We start from the raw sequence: 26,271 nt of genomic DNA, 5'->3' as shown, positions 1-26,271 counted from the left end.
AAATGTGTGAATACATTCTCAAAAATACACTTTTACATCATCAGTGAAGTACAGTACTACAGTACCAAACAAAAATGTGGGTTTGTGAAGTTTTTAAAAGACGTCTCACAAAGGCTGCATTTATTTGATGAAAAATAAAGTAAAACGGTAATATTGTGAAATATTATTACATTTTAGAGTAACTGTTTTCTATATTAATGCTTATTCCTGTGATGGCAAAGCTGAATTCTTCAGTGTCACTTGATCCTTCAGAAATCATTCTAATATACTGATTTGAGTGAGACACAATAATTTTTATTCTTTTGTCAGTGTTTAAAATACTTGGCATGCTTAATTTCTCTGTGATTTTTTTCTCCTAGGATTCTAGCATTAAATAGAAATCTTTTGTAACTTTTGTAACATCTTTATTGTCACTTTAACATATTTTAATGCATATTTTCTAAATGTACATAAATAAATAAGTCATAATTATTAAGTGATTTTTGTAAAAAAAAAATGTCTTATTTCTTTCTCTTTTCAAAAATGAATACAACTGTATAACAATATAAATCTTTTAGGCACTATTGAACAAGATGATGACAGAGAATTGTGTACCTGATTCTTCATCTTTGTATTTTATCATTCTCGTGTAATACAATTTTATCACACAAGTCTGACGTCTCGTAATCCAGCTTGTCATTTTTTTTTCTAGCAAACTTTATTGCTGCTGTAGTTTCTTGCAGTAATGGATACAAACTAAGATGCACAATGCAGACTGTGTAATAAATACCAATGATACATGAATTGATGCCTCCAGTCCGAAAAGAGTTTCCAACTGGTAATGACAACTTTGTGATGGTCTTCATGCAGAGCTCATCTCATAAATACAATCATTCCTACATGACTTGAAGGCAGCGTGTGTCCTGACAGGGGAGGTCTGTTGGCTATATGCTGTGCTGCATCAATAACCTGAGAGCTTGAGCTCAAAACTCTCACAAACCACAGTGAACTCACAGTAGGAGAGCAGCAGACGGGGGTTTGAGGGGGACATGGAGCTCTCTATGTTGGAAATTAGCCGTTCTGTCCTGTTCTCCTGCACAAAGACCCTCCAGTGATTACTCAATAGTGGGATGTTTTGTCTTGATTGAAGCTAAACTACTCTGTTTTTCTCTTTTTTCCCTTTTGAGAGTTGTAGAGGGTTTCCTGCGGCATCACAATCAGCCAATCAAATGCTGCGATTTTGTTGAGAGGACAGTGATTGAGTACTGATGGTTGACTGTGGCTTTATTAAAGTGGCATGTAGAGCAGTGATACACGTGTCTATTGGCACTGTGCCAGGGCTTTTGTGCCAGAGAAAAAGGGTTGTACTGGTCCAGGGGGCCGAAGTGCAAATATTTGTTTAAGTGTCAAAGACCAGCCGCACTTGTGGGTGGCATTGTGAACGAGAGGACAGATGGAGTCCATGGTGTGTAAATGTGTTGGGAAGCTGTTTAGAGCAAATAGACAAAATGTAAAAAGCAATGGGGGTCACAGACCCTTCTTAACACCTGCTTTTAAAATCTTGGGTGATCTGATCACAAGTGGTCTTGAATTTGACAAAAATCAGTTATTATATTGGTGTTTTACTGCATGTTGAATTTCAAAAAGGTAAAACAAACAAATAAATAAATAAATAAAGTTTGTCATAATTCTACATCATATTATTGTATTAGATTAAAATATAAAACATAAATATTTATGTTTGTTATATATGCACTACCATTCAAAATTTGGAGTCAGTAAGATTTTATTTTTAATTTTATTAAGCAAGCATTAGGCTGACTAAAAAAGAGAGTTAAGACATTTATAATGTTACAAAGGATTTATATTTCAATTGCTGTTATTTTGAGTTTTTAACATTGTTTTTAACTGTTTTTAACATTGCTAACAATAAGAAATGTTTGTTGATCACCAAATCAGCATATTAGAATGATTTCTGAAGGATTGTGTGACACTGAAGACTGGATAAATGGCTGCTGAAAATATAGATATGCATCAAAGAAATAAATTTAATTTTCTAAGCTATTTTAAACTGTAACAAAAATGTTTTTACTGTATTATTTGATCAAATAAATGCAGCCTTGGTGAACATAAGAAACGATCCTGGTGTAATATGAGAACATTTGTGAACCAAACTCAATCTCTTTCTCTCTCATTTTCTTGTAGAATGTGTTGGCAAAGGCCCTGTATGACAATGTGGCGGAGTCTCCAGACGAGTTGTCCTTTCGCAAAGGTGACATCATGACCGTCCTGGAGCGGGACACGCAGGGGCTGGAAGGCTGGTGGCTCTGTTCGCTACACGGACGTCAAGGCATCGTTCCTGGCAACCGGCTGAAGATCCTCGTGGGCATGTATGATAAACAGCAACAGCAGCAGTTACAGCAGCAAACGAGCCAACCAAGCCCAACCCAGAGCCATCTCAACCTGCCTCAGAGTGCCTACAGCAAGCTTCCCCCTGCATCCCAGTACACAGCCATGCACCCTGCCTTCTCTTCCAGCTCCGCCAACTCAACCAACCCAGATGGCGTCTACATGCTTCCCCCCAGCCACGGCCTGCCTGCTCCCTCCAGCCTCTACCAGGTGCCCACTGGCCCCCAACCTCCACTGCCCCAACCCAAAGCTCCCGCTGTGGCACAAAAGCAAAGCCAGGCACTGTACCCTCCCACCCCACAGGATGTCTACCAGGTGCCCCCCTCCATTAGTGTTCCAGGCCAGGACATCTACCAGGTGCCATCCACTGCAGGAGGGCCGTGTCCGGGGCAAGATGTGTACCAGGTGCCACCCTCTGTGAACCAGACACAAGAAGTTTACCAGATTCCCCCATCAATAGAGAAGAGCTGGGACTCTCCCAAACCCATGGGGAAGGTAGGGAAAGACTGTCTTATATACACATATGTGTAACACATTTTCAGACATGCACTTTCTTTTCAAACAGCAAAACCTGAAAGAAGTATTTCATTTATTTATTTATTTTATATGATTTTATTTTATTTATATATAATTATTTTTTTTAAATCAGCTTCAAATCAAAATCAATGCTATTAACTTTATTAAAATATATGTCCTATTTTATTTATTTATTATTATTATTTGTGGTAGCATTATTTCACCCCATATACTCCGATACTACACTCACATTCAACTTCTTAAAACATACTCCGTGTTCTATAATTAACAATTCATTGGTGCATATTATTTAAAAAAAAAAATCTTTAATCAAAATATATTACCTTTCTTCACTGCTATTTAAATCTAAAATATGTCATATTTGGGAAGTAAATCAGGAAAAGCATTTAAAGTTGGCCATGGTCACATAAAAGGGAGTGTGATATCTAGGAAAACAAACAGGAAGACGAGAAAAATATAGGCAGAGGAAAGAAGGGTGTGTGATAGAGTAGAAGAGGGTGTGATAGACAGTCATAAATAATGCAGAGTTTGATAATGCCGGTGACCGTGGGCACAACAGAGTGAGTAAGCAGGTTTTTTTCAAGTTCTAACTACAGGTGGAAGCTGTGGGCAGTGATGGTCCATTGAGAGAGCGTTGCAGGCCACTCTTAGGGCACTGAGCCATATGCCACGACTGCCGCAGCGGCGGGGGAAATGAAGTGTAAAGATGGAAGGATGAAGTGAGGAGAGGTTCAGCTGCAGGCCTGCTCACGGTCAGCCACCTGTCAACTGTGCTCTACCTCCACCCATAAAGATGAGACATGACTATGTGTCACTGGTTCTGGTCACCGTGACATGGTTACATAGATATTTAAACTATAGCATGCGAATGAGAAGCTACTTTATCATGTTAGCGTGACCACATCATCACTTACTTGATAATTATATAACAAACAAATGAATGTGGTCATGCAGTTTCAACCACTATTACAGTAACACTCTCATTGTGTGGAAAGTTTCCACTGCGAAAAAAGTACTGTGGCAGCACCTTTGTACAGTAAAGGTATTGTGTTATACAGGGTTCCCATGGTTCTGGAAAATCTTTGAAATTTAAAAGTATAATTTCCAGGCCTGTAAACCTTTAGTAAAATACACAAACTGGGGTTTGTGAGGAAACTGCAGAGGGCTTGTGAGTTGATAGATATAATAGTTATAATAATTCATAAAAAATGTCACATTTAATAAATAATTGATAAATAAATACAATCACATTTTTTAAATTTTAAAAAGTGCTATAGGTACAGTCAATATGGCGTCCAAGATGGCGCCGCACATGGCTGCTTCAGTGCTTGGCTCTCCAGTGTTTGTACTGTTTTTGTTTGTTTTTCCTGTTTTTTGTTTAACAAACATGATCAGTTTCACCAGGGATGAACTGCTGAACATTCGGCAGAACACACCACATGATATTTTTCCGGATTTCTATTATACAGACGTTTTACTGAACATTGTTATCGGAGGAGCAGCGGCGCTGATCAATCGCTTCAGGACGCGCAGACGGGGAAAGCGAGCGGGAGCGCTCGTCAGACTCAGGAAGCGCGGATTTCGAACGCCGTTGTCTAGCATCCATCTCGCAAATCTCCCGCTCTCTACCCAACAAAACGGACGAACTCCTTCTGCTCTCTCGGACAAATAAGGATTTCTCACACTCTGCTGCTCTGTGTTTCACGGAAACCTGGCTGAATGACGCCATACCGGACAGCGCACTCCATCTGCCGGGCTTTCAGCTGTTCAGAGCGGACCGCGAAGCAGAATCAACGGGGAAATCGTGCGGCGGCGGGACATGCTTTTAAATCAATGAACGGTGGTGTACAGATGTAACTGTATTAAAGAAGATGTGCTGTCCTGATCTAGAAACGCAGTTTATCAACTGCAAGCCGTTCTATTCGCCGCGGGAGTTTCACTCGTTCATTCTGGTTAGTGTTTACATTCCTCCGCAAGCGCAAGTAAGCCTGGCTTTACAGAAACTCGCTGATCAGATCACAGACACAGAACAACAACACCCGGACTCTGTTTTAATCATTCTTGGGGACTTTAATAAAGCCAATCTCTCCCGTGAACTGCCAAAATACAGACAGCATGTTACCTGTCCCACCAGAGACAGTAATATACTGGATCACTGTTACACCACAATAAAGGATGCATATCACTCTGTTCCACGAGCAGCTTTGGGACGTTCTGATCACTGTCTGGTTCATCTTATACCGACTTACAAGCAGAAACTTAAATCTGCTAAACCTGTTGTAAAGACTGTGAAGAGATGGACCAGCGAAACAGAGCAGGATTTACAATCTTGTTTTGACATCACTGACTGGAGCGTTTTTGAAGCTGCTACCACCGATCTGGACGAACTCACAGAGACTGTAACATCCTATATTAGTTTCTGTGAGGATATATGCATTCCCACCAGGACTTATTTAACATTCAACAATGATAAGCCATGGTTTACAGTAAAACTCAGACACCTTCGTCAGGCCAAAGAGGATGCCTACAGAAATGGGGACAGGGTCTTGTACAATCAGGCCAGGAACACACTGAACAAAGAGATTAGAGCGGCTAAAAAGACCTACGCTAAAAAGTTGGAAGACCAGTTTACTTCCAACGACTCTACTTCAGTTTGGAGAGGACTGAGAGCCATCACAAACTACAAGACACCATCCCCTTGCACTGAGGCTAATCAACGACTTGCTAACGACCTGAATGAGTTTTATTGTAGATTTGAAACCCCCAACACCCACTCTGACCATCTCCCTACACAACCATTAACACCTCCTGCAATCCCCCTCTCCATACCTCCTGCTCTTCAAATCTGTGAAGATGATGTGCGCCAGGTCTTCAAGAAAAACAAAAGAAGAAAAGCACCAGGCCCAGATGGCGTTACACCAGCCTGTCTGAAAATCTGTGCTGACCAGCTGGCCCCCATCTTTTCACAGATCTTCAACAGATCTCTGGAGTTGTGTGAAGTGCCTTCCTGCTTCAAACGCTCCACCATAATCCCCATTCCAAAGAAACCCAAGATAACAGGACTTAACGACTACAGACCTGTGGCTCTAACGTCTGTCGTCATGAAGTCGTTTGGAAAAACTGGTTCTGGCTTATCTGAAGGACATCACTGGACCCTTACTGGACCCCCTGCAGTTTGCGTACCGAGCAAACAGGTCCGTGGATGATGCAATCAACATGGCATTGCACTTCATCCTGCAACATCTGGACAAAACAGGGACTTATGTGAGGATCCTGTTTGTGGACTTTAGTTCGGCTTTCAACACCATCATCCCAACAACCCTCCAGACCAAACTGACCCAGCTCTCTGTTCCTAGCTCTATCTGTCAGTGGATCACCAGCTTTCTGACAGATAGGCAACAGTTAGTGAGACTGGGGAAATTCATGTCAAACAGCTGCTCCACCAACACTGGTGCCCCTCAGGGATGTGTTCTCTCCCCTCTGCTCTTCTCCCTGTACACCAACGACTGCACCTCTAAAGACCCCTCTGTCAAGCTCCTGAAGTTTGCAGACGACACTACAGTCATCGGCCTCATCCAGGACGGTGACGAGTCTGCTTACAGACAAGAGGTTGAGCAGCTTTCTGTCTGGTGCAGTCTTAACAACCTGGAGCTGAACACGCTCAAAACAGTGGAGATGACTGTGGACTTTAGGAGAAACCCCCCTGCACTTTCCCCACTCACAATCATGAACAGCACTGTGGCTGCAGTGGAGTCATTCAGATTCCTGGGAACCACCATCTCTCAGGACCTGAAGTGGGACAATCACATTGACTCCATTGTGAAAAAAGCCCAACAAAGGTTGTACTTCCTTCGCCAGCTGAGGAAGTTTAACCTGCCACAGGAGCTGCTGCAACAGTTCTACTCAGCCGTCATTGAGTCAGTCCTGTGTACTTCAATTACTGTCTGGTTTGGTCCAGCTACAAAATCAGATATCAGAAGACTACAGAGAACTGTTCGGACTGCTGAAAGGATTATTGGTGCTCCCCTGCCCACCCTCCAAGAACTGTACACATCCAGAGTGAGGAAAAGGACTCAGAAAATCACTCTGGATCCCTCACATCCAAGTCACCCCATCTTTGAACTTTTGCCATCTGGCCGGCGCCTCAGAGCCGCAAATACAAGAACAGCAAGGCACAAGAATAGTTTCTTCCCCCAGGCAATCTACCTCATGAACAGTTAAATGTTTCCCACTTAAACTTATGCTTATGCAAAAATGTGCAATATCCTTATATTTATTTGTTACCCCTCCATCCTAGAACATTCCTGCATCTCACTCAATCCTATTCCATTATCATTTATAGCACAATTGTTTATACACTTATTTATTTGCCAATTTGTAATTCTCCTGTAATTTTATTTATTTTTTTTTTTTTTGTGTGTTGTTGTCTGTGTACTGGAAGCTTATGTCACTAAAACAAATTCCTTGTATGCGCAAGCATACTTGGCAATAAAGCTCTTTCTGATTCTGATTCTGATTCTGATATAAATATTTCTAGTTATGCTATTTGGCTAGAAATTGCTCTTTGTGGGTGTATTATCTACAGAGTGATTTTATCACAAATGACTAGAGCAGTCCTAGACAAATCATGGAGTAATGTACCATTGTGTTTTCAAGAATCTCAAACTCAAAGAATACCAAGGTATTACCATGGTTTGTCCAAAAAACTACATGAATTTTTCCATTGTAAAAAGGTTGGCATGTTTTTTTTACTTCTCAGATGTTAGCCAGTAAGTTTAATTAATTTGAAAAAAAGTAAATGAAAACCATTCTGACCTTGGAGTCTGGGCCATTCAAAGGCGAGACTGAACTTAATCAAACTTAAATACCTCAACATTTCTGATTCTTCACATTTTGTAAGCGGTTTAAGATTTAGCTCAGTGTTGATTTGAGGATTTTTGTATCATATTTTTGTCTGTCCTCAGCCTTGGTTTTTTCAAGCAAACATTTTTTTCTTTACCATATTCACTTTGTACAAAGTCTTTGAGAGACTACCAGCAATTTATTGCCTCTCGTGTCATATGAGTAGTTGACAGTCATTTGGATGTTGATAGAGTCTGTGCTGCAAACCCAATGGCTGAAGGATCCATACTGATGGCAGTGACCCAAAAACTTGCTAACACACTAAGTACTGCAGTAAGGAAACAGAAATGGTGTGGATCAGTTGTCAAATCCAGATCAGAGATCAGTGAGGAGTGCAGTGCTTATGTTCTTGAGGATTTGGGGCTGTGTTGAAGCCAAAGGCAATGCAATATCACATCTGTTTCCAGATTCAGATACATTCTCTTACTGCAGTTCTCCATCTATGAATACTATTGCTAGAGCAGTTTAAGAAGGAAAAAATCCTTACAAGCAATGCTTGTTTTGAGGTTTCCCTTTCATTTGGTTTATGAGTGGAGATTTTGATGTGTTTTCTCCTATAATGTCCTCTATTATGATCACTTGTCCTTGTGCCCACAGTCCCTCTACCACTGACAGTTTTCATTATGTGATAAGAGTTGCTGTTGAGAGAAGGGATGGATAGACACCCATGCACACACATAGACACACACATATATAGAAGAGCACTGAAAACACCTTTATAATCTTGTTCTGCTTAATAAAGGAATGTATTTCAGAGCAGAAATACTCCAGTTGGTAAGTTCTCTCAAGGCTCACGACAAATCAATCAATCACACAATTATACAATATAAAACATTTGGCTATATGTCATTGATTATATTTTTAAATAATAATATAAATATTTTAATAATATTTCAGTATATTACCGCTTCATTAAATTTTTTATTAATTAATGCTGCTATGGTGTGCATTACAAATTCATCAAAAACATTGAAAGATCCTACCTACCCCAAACTTTTCAATAGTAGTGTCTGATTCAATATATATCTCTTTGGGATCATGGGTAGTGTAGTCCTTTAGTGGGAATTTGACTATGAATTCTGATTTAAATAAGATTTTTATTTGCTTAACTGCGGCACTCACCCAGGCGATACTGTGGCAGCAGTAATAGGAGCTCTATGATGATTGTGGATAGGGTCAGGGCTAGGACTGAGAGATTGTGATAAAGCAGCTGGAACAACTGAGCTGTGTGTTACATCAAAGACATGCGCAGGCAGGGTGTGTTAGCACGCGACCCACAAAGCCCCAGCACGCTCCTCCAACGGCCAGGAGTTTCATACTGTCTGCATGAATCATCATGAACTCTTATATGTGGAAGTCATTTTCTGCCTCAGAGTAAAGAAATTAAATATTTATGATTTCTGTCAGATTAAAGATTCAAGATTAAAATAAGAGATAAAATCATATTGTGGTTTAAGATAAATAGCCATAATTCCGAGAAACAAAGTTTTAATTACTATGTAGAAATGCAGTCCCAGTTATCATATTGGAATCAAGCTTTTATAAACATTTGCTCTGTCGGTTTAGTTTCTCCCTCAATTTCATTTGCTAAGAAGCTGAACTGAGTGAAGATGTTTCTTATGAAATAATACCGGATGTGACCTTCAGTTGTAAGAATAAGGTTTGTACATGTTTGTGACTCACCGCTGCTAAGACTCACCCGCTGTCCTGCTTACACATTAACCAAAGTGAGCTTACACTATCAACTCAAGTTGCACATTGACCATTAGAGTAAATAAAGCTGACGGATGAAGAAAGATTTGAATAAGCTTGTTCGTCCGGTTTAGGACCATGTGAGCGTGTCACAAAGAGGGTTTGTTGGCGAGGTGTTTAGCTCTGTTATGGATGCAGTGGAATGGACAGTGAAGAGGGGCAGCAGAGGTGGAGAAAGAGTCTTGGCTTATCTCTTTAATGGCCTTTGCTATAGCCATTCAGTATTCTGGACAGATAGCTGGGTATATTAAGAAAAGGTGCGCTGGGAAACAGGGACGGGGAGCTGGCAAAGGCTAGATTGAGATTCTGTGGTTGGTTTGCCGCACTGCCTGTTCTGAAAGTAAATGTGTAATCTTTGGAGACTTAGTTGAGGCTGCTCACCTGATCAGGCGGGGAAGAGGAGGTTGAGGGAGGACGTGCCGGCTTGGCTTATCTACAGGACCAGGCAGGCAGAGTTTAGAGGAGAGAGGGAGAGGAGAACATTGTGAGGAGACAGAATAAAGGAAGACCAGAGGGATCGTAGATCCATACTCCACCTAGACATCCAGAGAGCTACAGCAGTATGGAGAAACACACCAGTTTTAGATCTGCTATAATAATGTTATCAGTGTGTTAACAATGTTATCAGTGAATTCCAAGCATCATTTTTACAGCATTGAAGGGCACTATTAAAAAGGAATGTTATTCGTGGTCATTCCAGACAAAAGTGAGCCATGGAATTCTGTCTTCTAGACAAATTAGCAAAGAATAAGATTAGAGCAATTCATCACCAAACCTAAGGTAATTTATTTCAGATAAAATCTTTTGCTCTTGTGTACCCACAAAGTTTTTACAAATAATAGTCTTAATATGTATTTTCATGTTATTTATATGGCACCGAACAGATTAAAGTAGTTTAAAAAAAAGAGAAATAAAATACTACTTTCCACAGGCTTCCATCAGTCGACCAACTGATAGTTTAGCAACTAAATTTGTAGTTCAGTTTTCATCTTATGTCTTTATGGTCAGTATTTTTTCAGTAGTATTTAAGTGCAGAGGGAATGGCGGTGGGTCCTTGTATGCATCTTGTGGGATTTTCCCTCACTGGCTGGCACGTCTAATCTACTGCAACCCTCTCCCACCTCACATTCCTGAAGAGACCAGAGATACTCCTCCCTGCCTTTAGACAGCCTTCACGCATTATGTTCTTTGGTTCATTTTAGGGAATCAGTTCAAAAGTTGTTCCAAGACTCGTAATGGAAAATGGATTTATGTGCACATGCAAAACAGCACATTCTATATTAAATGAACACTCCACTTTTTTTGAAAATAGGCTCATTTTTCAACTACCCTAGAGTGAAACAGTTGAGTTTTACCATTTTTTAATCCATTCAGCTGATCCCCTGGTCTGGCGGTAGCACTTTTAGCTTAGCATAGGTCATTGAATCTGATTAGACCAGTAGCATCTTGCTCAAAAATGACCAAAGAGTTTCTATATTTTTCCTATTTAAAACTCTTCTGTAGTTACATCATGTACTAAGACTGACGGAAAATGAAAAGTTGCGATTTTCTAGGTCGATATGGCTGGGAACCAGTGTTGGGCAAGTTACTCTGAAAATGTAATCAAATTACTGATTACTGATTACTCCTTTTAAAAGTAATCATGTTACTGTTCTGATTACTTTATTTCAAAAGTAATTAGTTACATTACTAGTTATATAACTTTTTTTCTCTATGAAATTTATAAAAATCCCAGCATACACGCTCGATAAATATTTGTTATTAAAGCATCAACATTCACAGAATACTGCTATTTTTAACTAAAGCAAGAGGCTGCTGTGTGCATGGTTTGGCAGAATGCAAGCAAAAGGCACTGCATTTATAATCTGTAAAAGACATCTCAGTTCATGTGATGTTCTGAGCATGCAAATTTAAGCACTGCATTGCTCAACACTGCAAACACGTGTTATAGCCTAAATAGAAACTCTGCATACACTTGCTAATCGTTTATATTTTATATTAGTTCATGTTGCTTTTGTGAAATAGATGAATAACAATTTATTTGTTTTAGATATTTTATGTTTAGATATTCCTATTTTATTGGAGTCCCGTGAATCATTTTATTCTCCCGAATCCCCCCCCCCCCACACACACACGAGTCTCTGCACTCGCCTATCAAGTCTTGTCCCATGCGCTGCATTCTGTTGCGTCGGGTCTCATGGGAGAAGGTCTCTAATCCACTGCCACATGACTTGACAGTGCGTGTGCTACATCCTTTTTACAATCTCTAGATAATAAAACACTGCATTTTGTCAGCAATGTAACGCGGCAATAACGTTTAGAGACCTAGGCTTGTAACTATACTCTAATTACTATTTTGAAAATTATAACGCGTTAGATTAAAAAAGTAATCAAATTACAGTAAGCATTACTAAGTAATGTGTTACTGGGCAGCACTGCTGGGAACTATACTCTCATTCTGGCATAATAATTCAGGAACTTTGCTGCCTACTATTTTCAGGCACCCATGGTATGGCAGCAAAGTTCCTTGATTGTTATGCCAGAATGAGAGTATAGAAAAAGTACTACCGCCAGACCAGGAGATCGGCTGAATGGTTTTGAAAACGGTAAAACTCAACTGTTTAACTCTAGGGGAGTTGGAAATTTAGCCTATTTTCAAAAAAGTGGAGTGTTCCTTTAAGGTACCATAAACTTCTTAGAGTTACAGTAATTTTACCACTGCAAAGGGGGTTTTAGACTCTCCATTTCAAATTATACTTACAGGGATAGTTCACCCAAAAATTTAAATTCTCTCATTAATTACTCACCCTTATGTTGTTCCAAATCTATAAGACATTAATTCATCTTCAAAACACAAATAAAGATGTTTTTGATGAAATCTGAGAGCTCTCTGACTCTCCATAGAAAGCAACACAACTGACAAGTTCAAGGCTCAGAAAGGTAGCAAGGATATCGATAAAATAGTCCATGTGACATCACTGAATCAACTGTAACCGCACCATGCATCATGGTACTGCCATGAACGTGACAAGGAAAGACTGACAAGGAAGAGAAGAAAATGTTGAATAAAATTGTTATTTTTGTTTTCTTTGCACACAAAAAGTATTCTCCTAGCTTCATAAAATTACACTTGAACCACTGATGTCACATGGACTATTTTAACAATGTCCTTGCTACCTTTCAGGGCTGTTTATGGAGGGTAAGAAAGCTCTTGGATTGAAAAAAAAAATCTTAATTTTTGGGCCAACGATGAAAGTAGATCTTACGGGTTTGGGGTGACTAATTAATGGCAGAAGTTTTATTTTTGAAAATCCCTGTAAGGGTCTATTTTTTGCCTTCCACTTTGCCACTTCCGTTGTTTTTCTGTTTAAATGTGCTAAATGGACATGGCTAGACCATGCTTTTTTCCCGTTACACTGCTTGCGTCTCACGTTTTTCAATGCAAAAACACTTCTGTGTGAATGGCCTTTAAGAACACCTCACACTCGAATGGCATCATGACGTTACATAGATTGTGTGAAATGTTTCATTGTTTATGATTCTTAAATTCAAGTGAATGCTTCAAATTAGTTGATAGAGAGAGGCAAATAATTCATTCATAAACTGGACATCCCTGCCAAAGGCGCAATCTATCTCTTTCTGTTCCTCCTTTTGATTTTATTCAGCTCTGTGAGTACCTCAGAATACTGAATAGAGAGCTCTTAATGGTTGTTTAAATAGTCTCAGTTCCCCTCAGGAGCCTATGTGTTATTTTAAGTTTGTATCTCTGGGCCTCAGAGATACAATGCAGTGCATTTTAGGCTTTTAAAGAGGGACTTTGATATTGGCCTCACATCACAGCACATGAGTGAAGCATTGGGTGCTCCGGGGCACTGCGCCTTCACGTAGCCTCATTACTCTCTCCTCAGACTGCACACGATCACCCTGAATCAGCACATATCCACCAGCAGTCTCCTGTACATAGAAATGTGATGCTGCAAGTGCGACTGACGACAACACAGCATCCATTACAACCAGCGTGTCTGGGCTCAGTGCAGCGGCTGCAGGTTTCCTGTGAAGTGGCTTCGGCGGAAGAGAGGGACTAAAGGAGAAAACAAGTGCTGATGCCATGTTTCTCTTACAGCTGGAGGAGACGCAGGAAGTACGATGACTGGGCAGCTCTGAACACATTGTGCATCTGGTGCACCGATGTGCTTTATTTATAATTCCCTAAGCTTCAGTTGAAATCTCATTGCATCCTCATTAAAAATTCTGGGGAGTAACAAACTAAAAACAGTCTTATATTTTTCAGTAGCATGACAGATTGCTGCTAGCCTAAGCTGGTTTGCTGGTCTTCCAGTCTGGCTGGGCTGGATTTAGAGGGGTTTTAGTTCCACTTTGTAAAACCAGCTTAAACTGATCTAAGATGCTTTCTGGCCACCAGCTATTTTTTGTGTAGCCCAACAAAAATCTGTTTTATTTCACACTGTGTTGCATGCACAATCTATAAAGTCTGCTTTATGTTAATGGTCTACATCAAAAATTATTTACTAATTTGAGTGCCAGTGTTTGTTCTCTCATTTTAGTTAGTTCTTAGTTCTCTATTAATTAAATCATAGTTAATTAAAATAAGAAAACAAATGAGTTCATTTGTTCCCTCATTTTAGCTAAACCATGGGCACTAAAACAAGGGAAAAAATTAGTACAATGTGACAACAATTGAACTAAAACAAGGGAACAAATGAATAAATCATGGCCATAAACTAATAATTCATGTAACTAATTAATATTTTTCTTCCGCATGTTATGTGGGGTTTTTATGCATTCTGTGTATTTACTGTATATATGTGCATTAAAATATTTGTATATTGTAACAACTGGGGGAAGGAATGGCAGGAAGCAAGTGTGAGATTAATGAGATTTAATGAAGACAATGAGACAATACAAAACTGAGACACAAATAACGCTGGGAGGAATGCACAGTCTAAGATGGTGGTGAGGAATGATGAATCCGGAAGGCGGAGGTGAGTTGGCAGCAGGAGAGGGTGACACAGGAACTGCGGGGAAGCGAGCCGAAGGTAAGTGGTGTTGCTTGTTGGTGGGTTGCATAGAGTGGACGGGGTTCCGGGGAGACACGGACATCCAACGCTGAAACACACAAGAAAGCAAGGCATAGGTTACAAACATGAAACAACGCTCTCACGAACACAAGACGCTAGACAAGCCAATATATAGGGATGAGTAATGAGTGACAGCTGTTGCTGATGACAATTAACGGAGACGCCCTCAAACTAATCAGTGCTGACGCGTAACACACAGACTTCACCCACAAAGTGCAAACCCCAGAGATCACGGTTTACCGTGACAGTACCCACCCCCCTCTAAGAACTCCTCTTGGAGTTCCCAGAAGGCCCTACCTGCTGATTGTAATCCTCAATAAGGGAGTGATCCAGTATGTCCCTAACAGGTACCCAACTCCTCTCCTCCGGACCGTAACCTTCCCAGTCCACCAAGTACTGGAATCCTCGTCCCCTCCGTCTCGAGTCCAGAATACGATTAACCGAATAGGTCGGTTCCCCATCTACGAGACGCGGCGGCGGGGGAACCGGGGAAGGTTCCCCCGCCGCCGTGGATTAATACGTGAATAAAACACGGGTTTAATTTTGGGCACATGGAAGGCGGGATGTATCCTCCTGTACGCTGGAGGTAGTTTGAGGCGGACTGTCACCGGATTAATGATCTTGGTGATAGTAAACGGGCCAATGATTTTAGGAGCTAATTTGTTAGAAACGGAACGGAGAGGAATATTGTTCGTAGAAAGCCACACCTTTTGACCCACGACGTAAACGGGAGGCTTTGACTGATGTCGATCGGCCTTGGCCTTAGTGCGCTCCCTCATCCGGAGCAGAGTTTCGCGGGCTCTGGTCCAGGTGCGGTGGCACCTCTTGACAAATGCGTGAGCGGAGGGGACCGCGACTTCAGATTCCAGACTAGGAAAAGCTAGTGGCTGGTAACCTAAGCGGCACTGAAACGGAGAGAGGCCCGTGACTGACACTGGTAACGAATTGTGAGCGTACTCCACCATAGAGAGCTGTTAGCTCCAGGAAGAAGGATTCTTGGAGACCAAACATTGCAACGTTCTCTCTAAATCTTGGTTGGCTCGCTCAGACTGCCCGTTACTCTGGGGATGATAACCCGAAGACAGGCTAACCATCGCTCCTAGCAACTTATATGAATTGGGATCCCCTGTCAGAAACCACGTCTACCGGGAGGTCATGTAACCGAAAGACATGATCTAGGACAGTGACCACTGTCTCCTTGGCTGTAGGTAATTTGGGCAAGGGAATGAAATGTGCCGCCTTCAAGAACCGGTCCACTACGGTCAAAACGACCGTCATGCCATTAGAGGGCGAGAGGGCGGTAACAAAATCTAGTGCGATATGTGACCAGGGTCTCGAAGGGACAGACAGCGGTTGAAGAAACCCATCAGGAGGCCGGTTAGACGACTTACCACTGGCGCAAACTGAGCAAGTCAAAACAAAATCGTGGACGTCACGAGCCATAAGTGGCCACCAGAATCGTTGTTTAACTAACCCCTTGGACCAGTTTATCCCTGGATGACAAGCAACGTTAGAGCAGTGACCCCACTGAATAACTTCGGACCATAACTCTTCCGGCACAAATAAACGATTCAGTGGGCAACCGGACGGAGGCGTTACCCCTTCTAAGGCCATCTTGACCTTCGATTCGACCTCCCATACGAGTGCTGAGACGACTATTTTCTCAGGTAAAATACACTCGGGAGTCACCGGGCGGGCGGAGGGATCAAAAAGACGTGACAAAGAATCGGGTTTGACATTTTTGGAACCCGGGCGGTACGACAGAGTAAAATCAAAACGACCGAAAAAAATTGCCCACCGAGCCTGCCTGGAATTGAGTCTTTTGGCAGTTCTAATGTACTCTAAATTCTTGTGATCGGTCCAAACAATGAAAGGTACCCCTGAACCTTCCAACCAGTGACGCCACTCCTCTAAATTTGACGTCCAACAATTTTCTGTTACCAATGTCATAATTGCGTTCAGCAGGAGATAACCGATGAGAGAAAAACGCGCAGGGATGCATCTTATCGTCCGAGGCAACACGTTGGGAAAGAACTGCTCCTACCCCCACCTCTGATGCGTCGACCTCCACCACGAACTTCCGTGTGGGATCAGGGGCTACAAGGATGGGAGCCGAAACAAAGCGGCTCTTGAGGTTGGTAAATGCAGTTTCGGCTGCATCCGACCACCTGAACGGAGTACTGGGGGAGGTCAAAGCCATCAGAGGTGAGACTAGTTGGCTGAAATTACGAATGAAACATCGATAGAAATTGGCAAACCCCAGAAACCGCTGTAGGGCCTTACGGGAATCTGGAGATGGCCAATCTATCACAGCCTTAACTTTGTCAGGATCCATACGTATTCCCTCGGACGAGACGATATACCCTAGGAAGGGAAAAGACTGTGCATGGAATACGCATTTCTCCACCTTGACAAAAAGCCCATTCTCGAGTAATCTCTGGAGCACTCGTCTGACGTGTTGAACATGGTCCTGGAGAGATGAAGAAAAAATCAGTATGTCATCCAGGTAAACATATATAAACTGATCTAGCATGTCTCTCAACACGTCCTTAACGAGTGCTTGGAAAACACCTGGCGAGTTGGAGAGGCCGAACGGCATCACCAAATATTCAAAGTGCCCTCTAGAAGTGTTAAAGGCATTTTTCCATTCATCCCCCTTCCTGATGCGGACCAAATGATAAGTCAATCAGATAAATCAATGACATCAACGGTAATGGATAGGTGTTCTTTATTGTGATGTTGTTCAGCTCTCGGTAGTCAATACAAGGTCGCAGAGAACCATCCTTCTTACCCACAAAAAAGAATCCCACCCCCGCTGGAGAAGAGGAAGGGCGGATGAACCTCGATGCCAAGGAATCAGAAATGTATTTCTCTATGGCCTCCCTCTCCAGAATAGAAAGAGAGTAAAGTTTGCCTTTAGGCGGAGTTTTACCTGGCACTAAATCTATAGCACAGTCGTAGGGACGATGCGCAGGAAGAGAAGCAGCACGGGACTTACTGAACAGCTCCTTCAGGTCCAAGTACTCTGCAGGCATGTTTGATAACACCATGGTCTCTTTCTGAAAGACAGAAACAGGCACAACAGGACAAGCAGAAACCAGACAAGACTCATGACAACTTTCACTCCACAAGGTGACAGTGTTGGAACCCCAATCTACTCGTGGATTGTGTTTGATTAACCAGGGGAGAACTAAAACAATGGGAGCTACAGGGGAGTCCATGAGGTAAAAGGATATGGTTTCACTGTGGTTGCCTGAGGTGAGCAGAGTGATGGGTTCAGTGTAGTGGGTGACGTGTGGCAGTTCCTGGCCATTGAGTGCGGTGACATGGATGGGATGAGACACAGGAAGGACAGGAAGGTTCAAGTGACGTGCAAGGAGAGAGTCAATGAAATTACCTTCGGCCCCAGAGTCCAGAAGGGCGTGACAGTCGTGAGTGTGGCTCTCCCACCGCAGTTTTACCGGAAGGAGAGCCGATGATGTGGTTGAGGACTTCCCGGCAGAGATCCCACCCGATAGTAGCCTCAAACTTACTACCGGGCTGGCTCTTTTACCGGGCATGAATGGATGGAATGCTCCGAGCCACCGCTATATAAACACAGTCCTTGGGACCTCCGCCGCTCTCTCTCCCTCCGGGAAAGCCAAGCTCTACCCACCTGCATGGGTTCGTGATCGTAGACGGGACCGACCATGTTCTCTCGACTCGACCAGCCCCTTTCCAAAGAGACGTAATGGCGTGTAGGACTGACTTTTCTACCCAGGCGGTTAATCCGAGCGTCCACCCGAAGGGCCAGGTCGATTAGGCCGTTGAGTGTTGGGGGCAGATCGAGGAGGTAGATCTCCTTCTGAACACGGTCGGCCAGCCCATGCAGGAATCGATCCCACTGCACCACCTCGTTCCACTGGCACGCGGCCGCCAAGGTGCTGAACTGAATGGAATAGTCCGCCACTGATGATTTTCCTTGTTTCAGGTCCGAGAGCTGGTGAGCGGCCTCCCTGCCGGACGCGGCTCGATCGAAGACCCGTTTCATCTCTTCGGAGAGGGAGTGGAACGAGGCGCAAATGGATGTTGATTCTCCCACACTGCCGTCCCCCATAAGGCAGCCCTGCCAGAGAGTAGGGGAAGAGCAAACGCAACCTTGAACTCCTCTGTCGCGAAGGTGCGGGGCTGCAATGCAAATTGCATGGAACATTTGTTAAGGAAAGTCTTGCAAAAGTTTGGCTCACCGGAGTAACTCTCTGGCGCCGGAAGTCGCGGCTCTGGCCGGAAGTGGTCCTGGGAGGTCTCCCAGGGGACGGGCGGCACAGGCGGTGCGGTGGGCGCAGTGGGAGAGGTGAGTTGATGAATCTACTAGGTGAGCTCGGACACCTGTGTCACCAGCGCTTGGATCGCGCGTCAGGTGTTCATGATGCTCTCCTGCTGCTGATCCATGCGGTTGACGCTGTGGTGAATGAATTTAGACAGTGAAGTGGTGCTCGCTGCTTCCATGGCGGCTGAGAGCGTTCTGTAACGACTGGGTGAAGGAGTGGCAGGAAGCAAGTGCGAGATTAATGAGATTTAATGAAGACAATGAGACAACAAGGAATGCACAGTCCAAGATGGTGGTGAGGAATGACGAATCCGGAAGGCAGAGGTGAGTTGGCAGCAGGAGAGGGTGACACAGGAACTGCGGAGAAGCGAGCCGAAGGTAAGTGGTGTTGCTTGGTGGTGGGTTGCGTAGAGTGGACGGGGTTCCGGGGAGACACGGACATCCAATGCAGAAACACACAAGAAAGCAAGGCATAGGTTACAAACATGAAACAACGCTCTCACGAACACAAGACGCTAGACAAGCCGATATATAGGGATGAGTAATGAGTGACAGCTGTTGCTGATGACAATTAACGGAGACGCCCACAAACTAATCAGTGCTGACGCTTAACACACAGACTTCACCCACAAAGTGCAAAACCCAGAGATCACGGTTTACCAACCGTGACATATATTTATATGAATTTAATTTTGTGTATGTCATGAAATATATTGTTTAATGCTTCAATAAATTACTGTATTTGTAGTTTTATTAGTTTATTTAGTGTAAGTATACCTGTTCAAGTTTAATAGTGTCATTCCAGCTGTGATTGGGTAACTGCATATGACGTATCATCTGGTTATTACGATAACTGTAAGTTATTTAATTGCTTTTTGTTAGTAGCTTGTAGTTTACCTAGCTATTTTTCAAACGAGTAGCTGGACTATAGTTGAACTGCTTTGTGACTGGCTTTAAGCTTCAGAAGCTACAGCTTTAAAGTGACTGTCTTCGAGGACACATCATGTGTCCATTTGGCGTTCACCTTCAGGCCTCGGGAGATCTTTGCTTGGTCATTCAGAACCAGTGAGGGGGTCTCTGCTCCCTGTAACCTTGAGCACAGCACTTTGTCAGTTAACACAGCCGCATAGCCACAGGTCGTGTACAATAGAGAATGAAAAAGACTGCATGTGTCTGTCTAAAGAAAGAGAAAATGCGAATCTTCCTAGCTGGACCTCCTCCATTACCTGCTGTGGTCTCATTTTCTGCTCTGACAGCGTGTGCCGAGCGAGGGGATAGGAGATTGACAGCTGAAGGGAGCAGAGGGAAACGGCGAGATCAGTGGGACAGAATTAGCAGCCTGAGCGGCAATGGCGGGTGGAGCCGCAGGAGGAGGTTTTCGCTTCTCATGCGCTGTGTCCTGTCATTAACGTCCCCACATAGCCAGCAGCAGATCGAGGGAGAGGAGGGTAGCCACGGGCCCCTCAGCATAAACAGCAGACCACTGCGAGCCTTTATTTGTGCTCCAGTGGCCTTCATCAAAGGGCTGGAATATCTCAGGAGGCCACTGGGTTCACTTTGTACTGCAGGGAGTTGAAAGGACTGAAAAAACACAGATCAGAGAAAAGAACAGGGGGCCTAATGGAGCTGCAAACTCATTTACTGCGTCTTCACACACGCTGCATGTCTTCGGCTGAAGAGTACACACAACTTTTGCTCTGTATGTGTTGTTCATCATTCTCTTTAAGTTCATATATGTAGGCAGGAGTAGGTTTAAAGGAGGCACGGTGTCAGATTTTAATTGGCTTGTGAAAAGCTAACTCCAGCACAACGGGCTAAACTCAGTGGTCACCGCTTTTGACCATTTCTGTGATGTTTTACATCTTTCCCTGAAGGTCAGAGGAAACAGGAAATTACAGCTAGTTGTAGTTGTAATGAAGACCAAATGTTGCCTTATGTTAAAATCTAATATGTGTTGTCGTTTATTTATTCAAATCTGGAGTTAGAAGGAAAGTTGAATGAAACTTGTGTCATTTATATTCACACTCATGTCAAACAAAAACATATATTTTTTTGTCCATACAGAAAGTCATTGAGGTCCAAACAGTCTATTTTAGTATTATTTATATACTATTATAGTATTCATTATTCTATTTAATTAGATTTAAATATTTGTATTTTTCAGTATTGTAGATTTCAGTAATTTTGTTATTTGCTTTTGTCAGTTTTATTCGTAAAATCGTTTTATTTCAGTTAAGTTTTGGTAATTTTAGTACTTCAACGTATTTAATTTCATCAACATTCTGATTTTTTAAATTGGTTTTGCATCTAATGTTTATATTTTATTTATTTCACCTTTTAACAAATCTTTAATATATAGTTAACAGTAACACTGAGTCCAACAACAACATCTTTCGTGGTTAAGAGGAAATAAAGTCATACAGATTTAATACAGCATGAGGGTTTGTAAATGATGAGAGATTTTTTTTGGCTGAACGGTCCCTTTAAATACACTTTCATGGCTAAATATCCTGAATGATATCTCTTTTCAGCGTCTTTTACTTCCTCAAACACACACAGTGGTCTCGAAAAGGGACTAACCTTTGATCACTGGCCACAGGGATGGTGTGGTCTCCGAGGAGACACACTCATCTCAGTCTTATTAATAGGTGCTGTGGACAGACCTGAGTGTTGTGTTGCCAGGAGAGTAGGAGGAGAGGAAGTGTGTGTGTGTGTGTGTGTGTGTGTGTGTGTGTGTGTGTATGTGAGTGTATGGAGGACTGCATATATGCTGTCTCAGTTATATGCGCTTTTGCAACCAGCATTGGAAAGAAATGAGAGAAAAGAAAAGGAAGAGCTGCGATATGAAACCGAGAAAGGAAATGCAACAACAGAAAGATAGGAACACAATATGCTGAGCTGGTTTGAATAAATGCCACTCATGCATACCACAGGTAAATTATTTGTGAAAAATGAATGGAAAAAGAGGTGTTTTGCATAGTTGCTAGGAGGTTTACATGTAAGGGATTGTTTTGTAGTGTCTTAGCAAGTAGCACTAATAAATGATGGTTAAAACATATCTTAAATGGACGTTTCACGCCCAGCAGCAATGTGGGCCATGTGTCAGAGGGCTTTTGGGGGCTGTTACTGGAGATCTAATCTGAGCTAATTAGCCACATATTAATTCCACAGCAGAGGATGAGGATGGATATATAGGTTATAAAGCCATACCACTACCCTGCTTTCTGTTTCATATGGGTTTTTCGCGTTTTGCTGCAATGGCTGTTTATGTTTCAGGGATAAAGCTGCTAATCTGGTTCACCCCTTTTAAGTTTTGAGTTTTAACAGGTCCAATTTGATGTATATGTTTTGCAAAGTATTTCCTACTGAAGTAAGTTTTTGCAGCAAGGGAACCCTTTCCTCATTATTGATCTAAACTATATAATACACTAAACAGTATAATTTTGCAACATATTTTCATGGTTTTTTTTTTCAGAGCTGAAGTGAAGTTCACTACTTTGAGAGATTCCCACATTAAACTCTCCACTAAAAAACTTAAAAGCAACCAAAGTCTAGCTTTAACTCACTCAGGTTTACATAAAACTCAAAAGTGGACTTTCAAACCCAACTCGGGCAAAAAATTGTCCAGTACATCTGCAAATGTGCCCAAGGGAGGCAGTTCTCTGTGGGATAGCATGTATGTGTGTGTCAGTGGTCCAGATGATGCGCCACTGGCACCCACATCACACCAAGTCACAGAGCCCAGCTGAGCTATCCACAGCCCGTGCTTACAAGCCCACAGCTGTAGCCTAGAGACACCTCATCCCAGTGATGGACATCTTTCACTAGGGCATGTGTGGACCACTGTCCACCATGACAGCACCTCTAGTTAAAGGCATTATTACAAACGTCCTTCAATAAATTGCACTTGTCCCTTCTTTTCTTTAAAAACAGCAAAAATCTGGGCCACACTGAGGAACTGCCATTGGAAGTGAACAGTGCTTATCTGTAAATGTTGAAATGCCCAATTTCAGTTATTTTCAATCAGTTGCAATAGTATAGCCATAAGATGTAAACAATATGTGTAGTTTTGAGAATGAAAAAATAGATAGAAAATAGTCCTGTATTTATATTGCATAAGCCCTGAACAAATTGTAAAATTAATTATTTTAACAGATTTAATTAATTAAACACATTTTAACAGTAGAATTCAATGTTCAGTAAGTGCTTTTATAAAATTATAAGCGTCAGATTTCTGCGTCAAATGGCAACTGTTAACTTCCAAGTGGCTTTCTGTAAACACCCTTTTTGTTTCATTTTAAAGAAATCTAAACAAGTCTAGATTATTTTTTGTTGTAATCACACCAAATGGTGTCATTCAAACTATTGAACCTGGAATATTCCTTCAATATATATTCAAAATCCCATACAGAATGCTCACCAAATGTTTGCTTTTGGAACTGACATACATCCAAAATAAACTGGTAAGTAAATACCAAGACTAGTGGAAAATGAGGGTTAAACTGAATAGTACATCATGCCAACACACACACAACCCTGACTTGCCCTTCTTCGCACACGGTGAAGAGGACAGCTTGCTTCACAGATGGCCAAGGCAAGAACAGTGGTAGGGGGCTACAGGGGAAATTCAGGCCACTTATATAGAGAAAGAGTCTATGTAAAGGTATGTGGAAGCCCTTCAGTGTTTGGACTTTGACCCCTCATTATGTTCCAGGCCTCTGGATGAAGTTATTCATGGCACTGCATTGAATCAGCGCCAAGCTTAAATTTGCTAAATCTAACTTTACTAAACTATTGCAACCTTGAATCCGTGAATGTGTTTTAGAAAAGGATAGAGAACTCTTTTGAAGAGTAGAACTAAAATGAATGGCTTGCGTGGAATGTGAGACGGGCTGGAATTGTGTTTATCAGATTATTCCATTTACAGCCATTTTGCATTTTCTGTTTGGCGATATTAAATTAAAATAATTATTCTTGTTGTCGTGAGTTGAGGAAATGCACTGTGACTTCTGACCTCCAAGATTTGGAAGTCTGAAAGAAAAAGAAGTAAATGAAATATATTACATTTCGAAAGCTTTGAAAATAATACGAGAATAGCCCTCTCCAAGAATTCAGCTTCAGATGTTCGGATGCAGGCGGCGATTAAAATTAGCAAGATCCATGGTCCAAGGAGCCAGGTCTGGTTGGAATGTCTTCAGCAGACCTTGGCTGCACTCTTTAGAGTGGTGGCATGTGTCATTGTGTCAACTTGGGGTAAGGAGGTCACAGCTCGTCGATGCAGCAGGGGGTACGGGGGGTTTTGTAAAGCAGCCTTTGCAATCTGTCCCTCTCTTCAGGGCTGAACCTAATGGCCGTGTAGCTGCTGTGATTGTGACTCTTGGCCAGCTGTCATTGCGTGGGGCAACGCAGTCAGACGGTCACCACTCCCCTATTGTTTCCGTCCACACCAGGGAGTGTTTGTCTCTTTGTGACATCATCATTACAGGCACTTCACCCCACCCCCCATAGATTGTTGTGACAGCTGGAGGCCTGGACCCACCCACTCTGTATGACCAGACCCTTTCAGCTATATTGATGAGGGCTAGAAGATGGCAGTCCACCATATGTGCCATCTCCGCTCCTCAGAGTAGCGCTCATTGATAATTCACATTATTGATCGATGTTCATTACAGCCAGCTCTTCAGAGGCTCTCAGTGGGATGGAGTGACTATTACTTAAGGCTAAACACAGGTCTGAGAGGGCAGTGAAATAAAACGCAGGGTGTGCAGTGCTAAAAAACCACATTGTGGACAGTGTTGATTGTATATATAGTCTCTGACCTGTAAACAAAAACAATGTTATTCTATGGATGCTCTACAGTGATATATACAGTCAGTAAATGTGTTTCAAATCATAGCTCTTAGTGTGTGGAATATTTTTGCATGGTTGGAATGGTGTATTGGTGTAGATTTTGCCTACTACATAGACAGATAGATTATTTCTTTCATACAGTGTTTTACTTTGATTATTCAGTTTTTTTTACAGTATACACCCCTAAATGGATGTATGGTTAGGCAGATACTGACTAAACTAGATAAATCAATGTCTAGATGGATACACACGTATATACATTCATAAATTCACCATTTTGTGAGTGAAGCTAAGTGAAAATGCAGAGTGTGATGACACCGGAGGTTGTGTACGTGTGGATGTGTCAGATGAAACACCTGCAGTTCAGTCTTAATATGTGTGAAAGTGTGTACAGCACCGTGGAGAATGTGGCCATTTAACACAGCAGTGTCAGAGAGAGAGAGGGAGGTCATGAGTGTGTGGATGTTCTGGAGGTAGAAGCGGGGTGGTCAACGGGTCACAGGGTTTCTCCAATAAATCACAGCAATAACATGCTTTTACCTCACTTACAAAAAATCCCAAGGAATTTATCATCTGCCATTTGGAAAAAAAGGGCAAGAATCAGGCAGAGGGGTGAAACAGGTGAAGAGAGAGAGTGAGAAAGATGAGAATTAACAGTGACAGATTGCCAGCTTTCTTTAATGAGAACGGCTTAATTGGATGGTTAGCAGGGCTGTCACATCTAAAGTGACAGGCTGTGTGAGTGGAAGAGTAAATATTAATACAAGATCTCTGAGATTTTCATTAGCCTACTGTCTTCTTTCTTTTATTTATGTTGCACTTTCTATACGTGACAAGCAACCCTGCAGTGTCAGGTAGACAGTACAGTTCTTTTGAATGCATTTTACATGTGTGCACTTGGGCTTTCCTTTGTGCTCGTCTTGTCGTCGCTCGTGCCTGGTTACCATAGTCACTAGATTTAATCACTAGATTTAATCTAACAAAGCATGAACACCTCACAAAGAAAAGCTTCATTGAGTCTGTGTGGTTAATCAGAACTGCTTTGCCCTCCCTGACAATAAGTGAAGACGCTTCCATATCTAGAAATTATATTTTTCAGAAAAATGAACCGTATTTGTAGAACCATAGATTTTAGTTTTCCATTTTCATGTAAATTAAGTAAATTTGTCCTTTGTATTTTCATTACATAAAGAAAACAATTATTATTTTTGATGTTTAAATTTAATTAATCATTTTATTCTCATTTTTAATACAGTAAATATTTTGGTAGCACTTTATTTTACAGTCCTGTTTCTCATGTACATACTAGGTACTTATTATAGTAATTACAATAACTATGTAATAACTAGGTACTAACCCTGAACCTACCCCTAAGCCTAACCCTACCCCATGTAGTTACCTTGTATTATCAGAACTTTCTTAGATAAATACACT

At 41.9% G+C, this 26,271-nt stretch overlaps 1 protein-coding gene across 3 annotated transcripts in view; it reads left to right on the top strand.

Annotated features, from left to right (window-relative positions):
* LOC132101456 (breast cancer anti-estrogen resistance protein 1-like) overlaps positions 1-26,271 on the top strand; it is a 104,203-nt gene that overhangs the window by 64,656 nt on the left and 13,276 nt on the right. For all 3 annotated transcript variants that reach the window (XM_059506444.1, XM_059506445.1, XM_059506442.1), the window contains exon 2: positions 2,185-2,883. In XM_059506444.1, coding sequence (XP_059362427.1) covers positions 2,185-2,883 — 699 coding nt within the window. The remainder of the gene's footprint in view (positions 1-2,184; positions 2,884-26,271) is intronic.

The sequence above is a fragment of the Carassius carassius genome, chromosome 23, assembly GCF_963082965.1.
Source record: "Carassius carassius chromosome 23, fCarCar2.1, whole genome shotgun sequence".
Classification (NCBI taxonomy): Eukaryota; Metazoa; Chordata; class Actinopteri; order Cypriniformes; family Cyprinidae; genus Carassius; species Carassius carassius.
The sequence above is the reverse complement of the archived record's forward strand: the minus strand, read 5'-3'. Positions and strand labels throughout refer to the sequence as shown.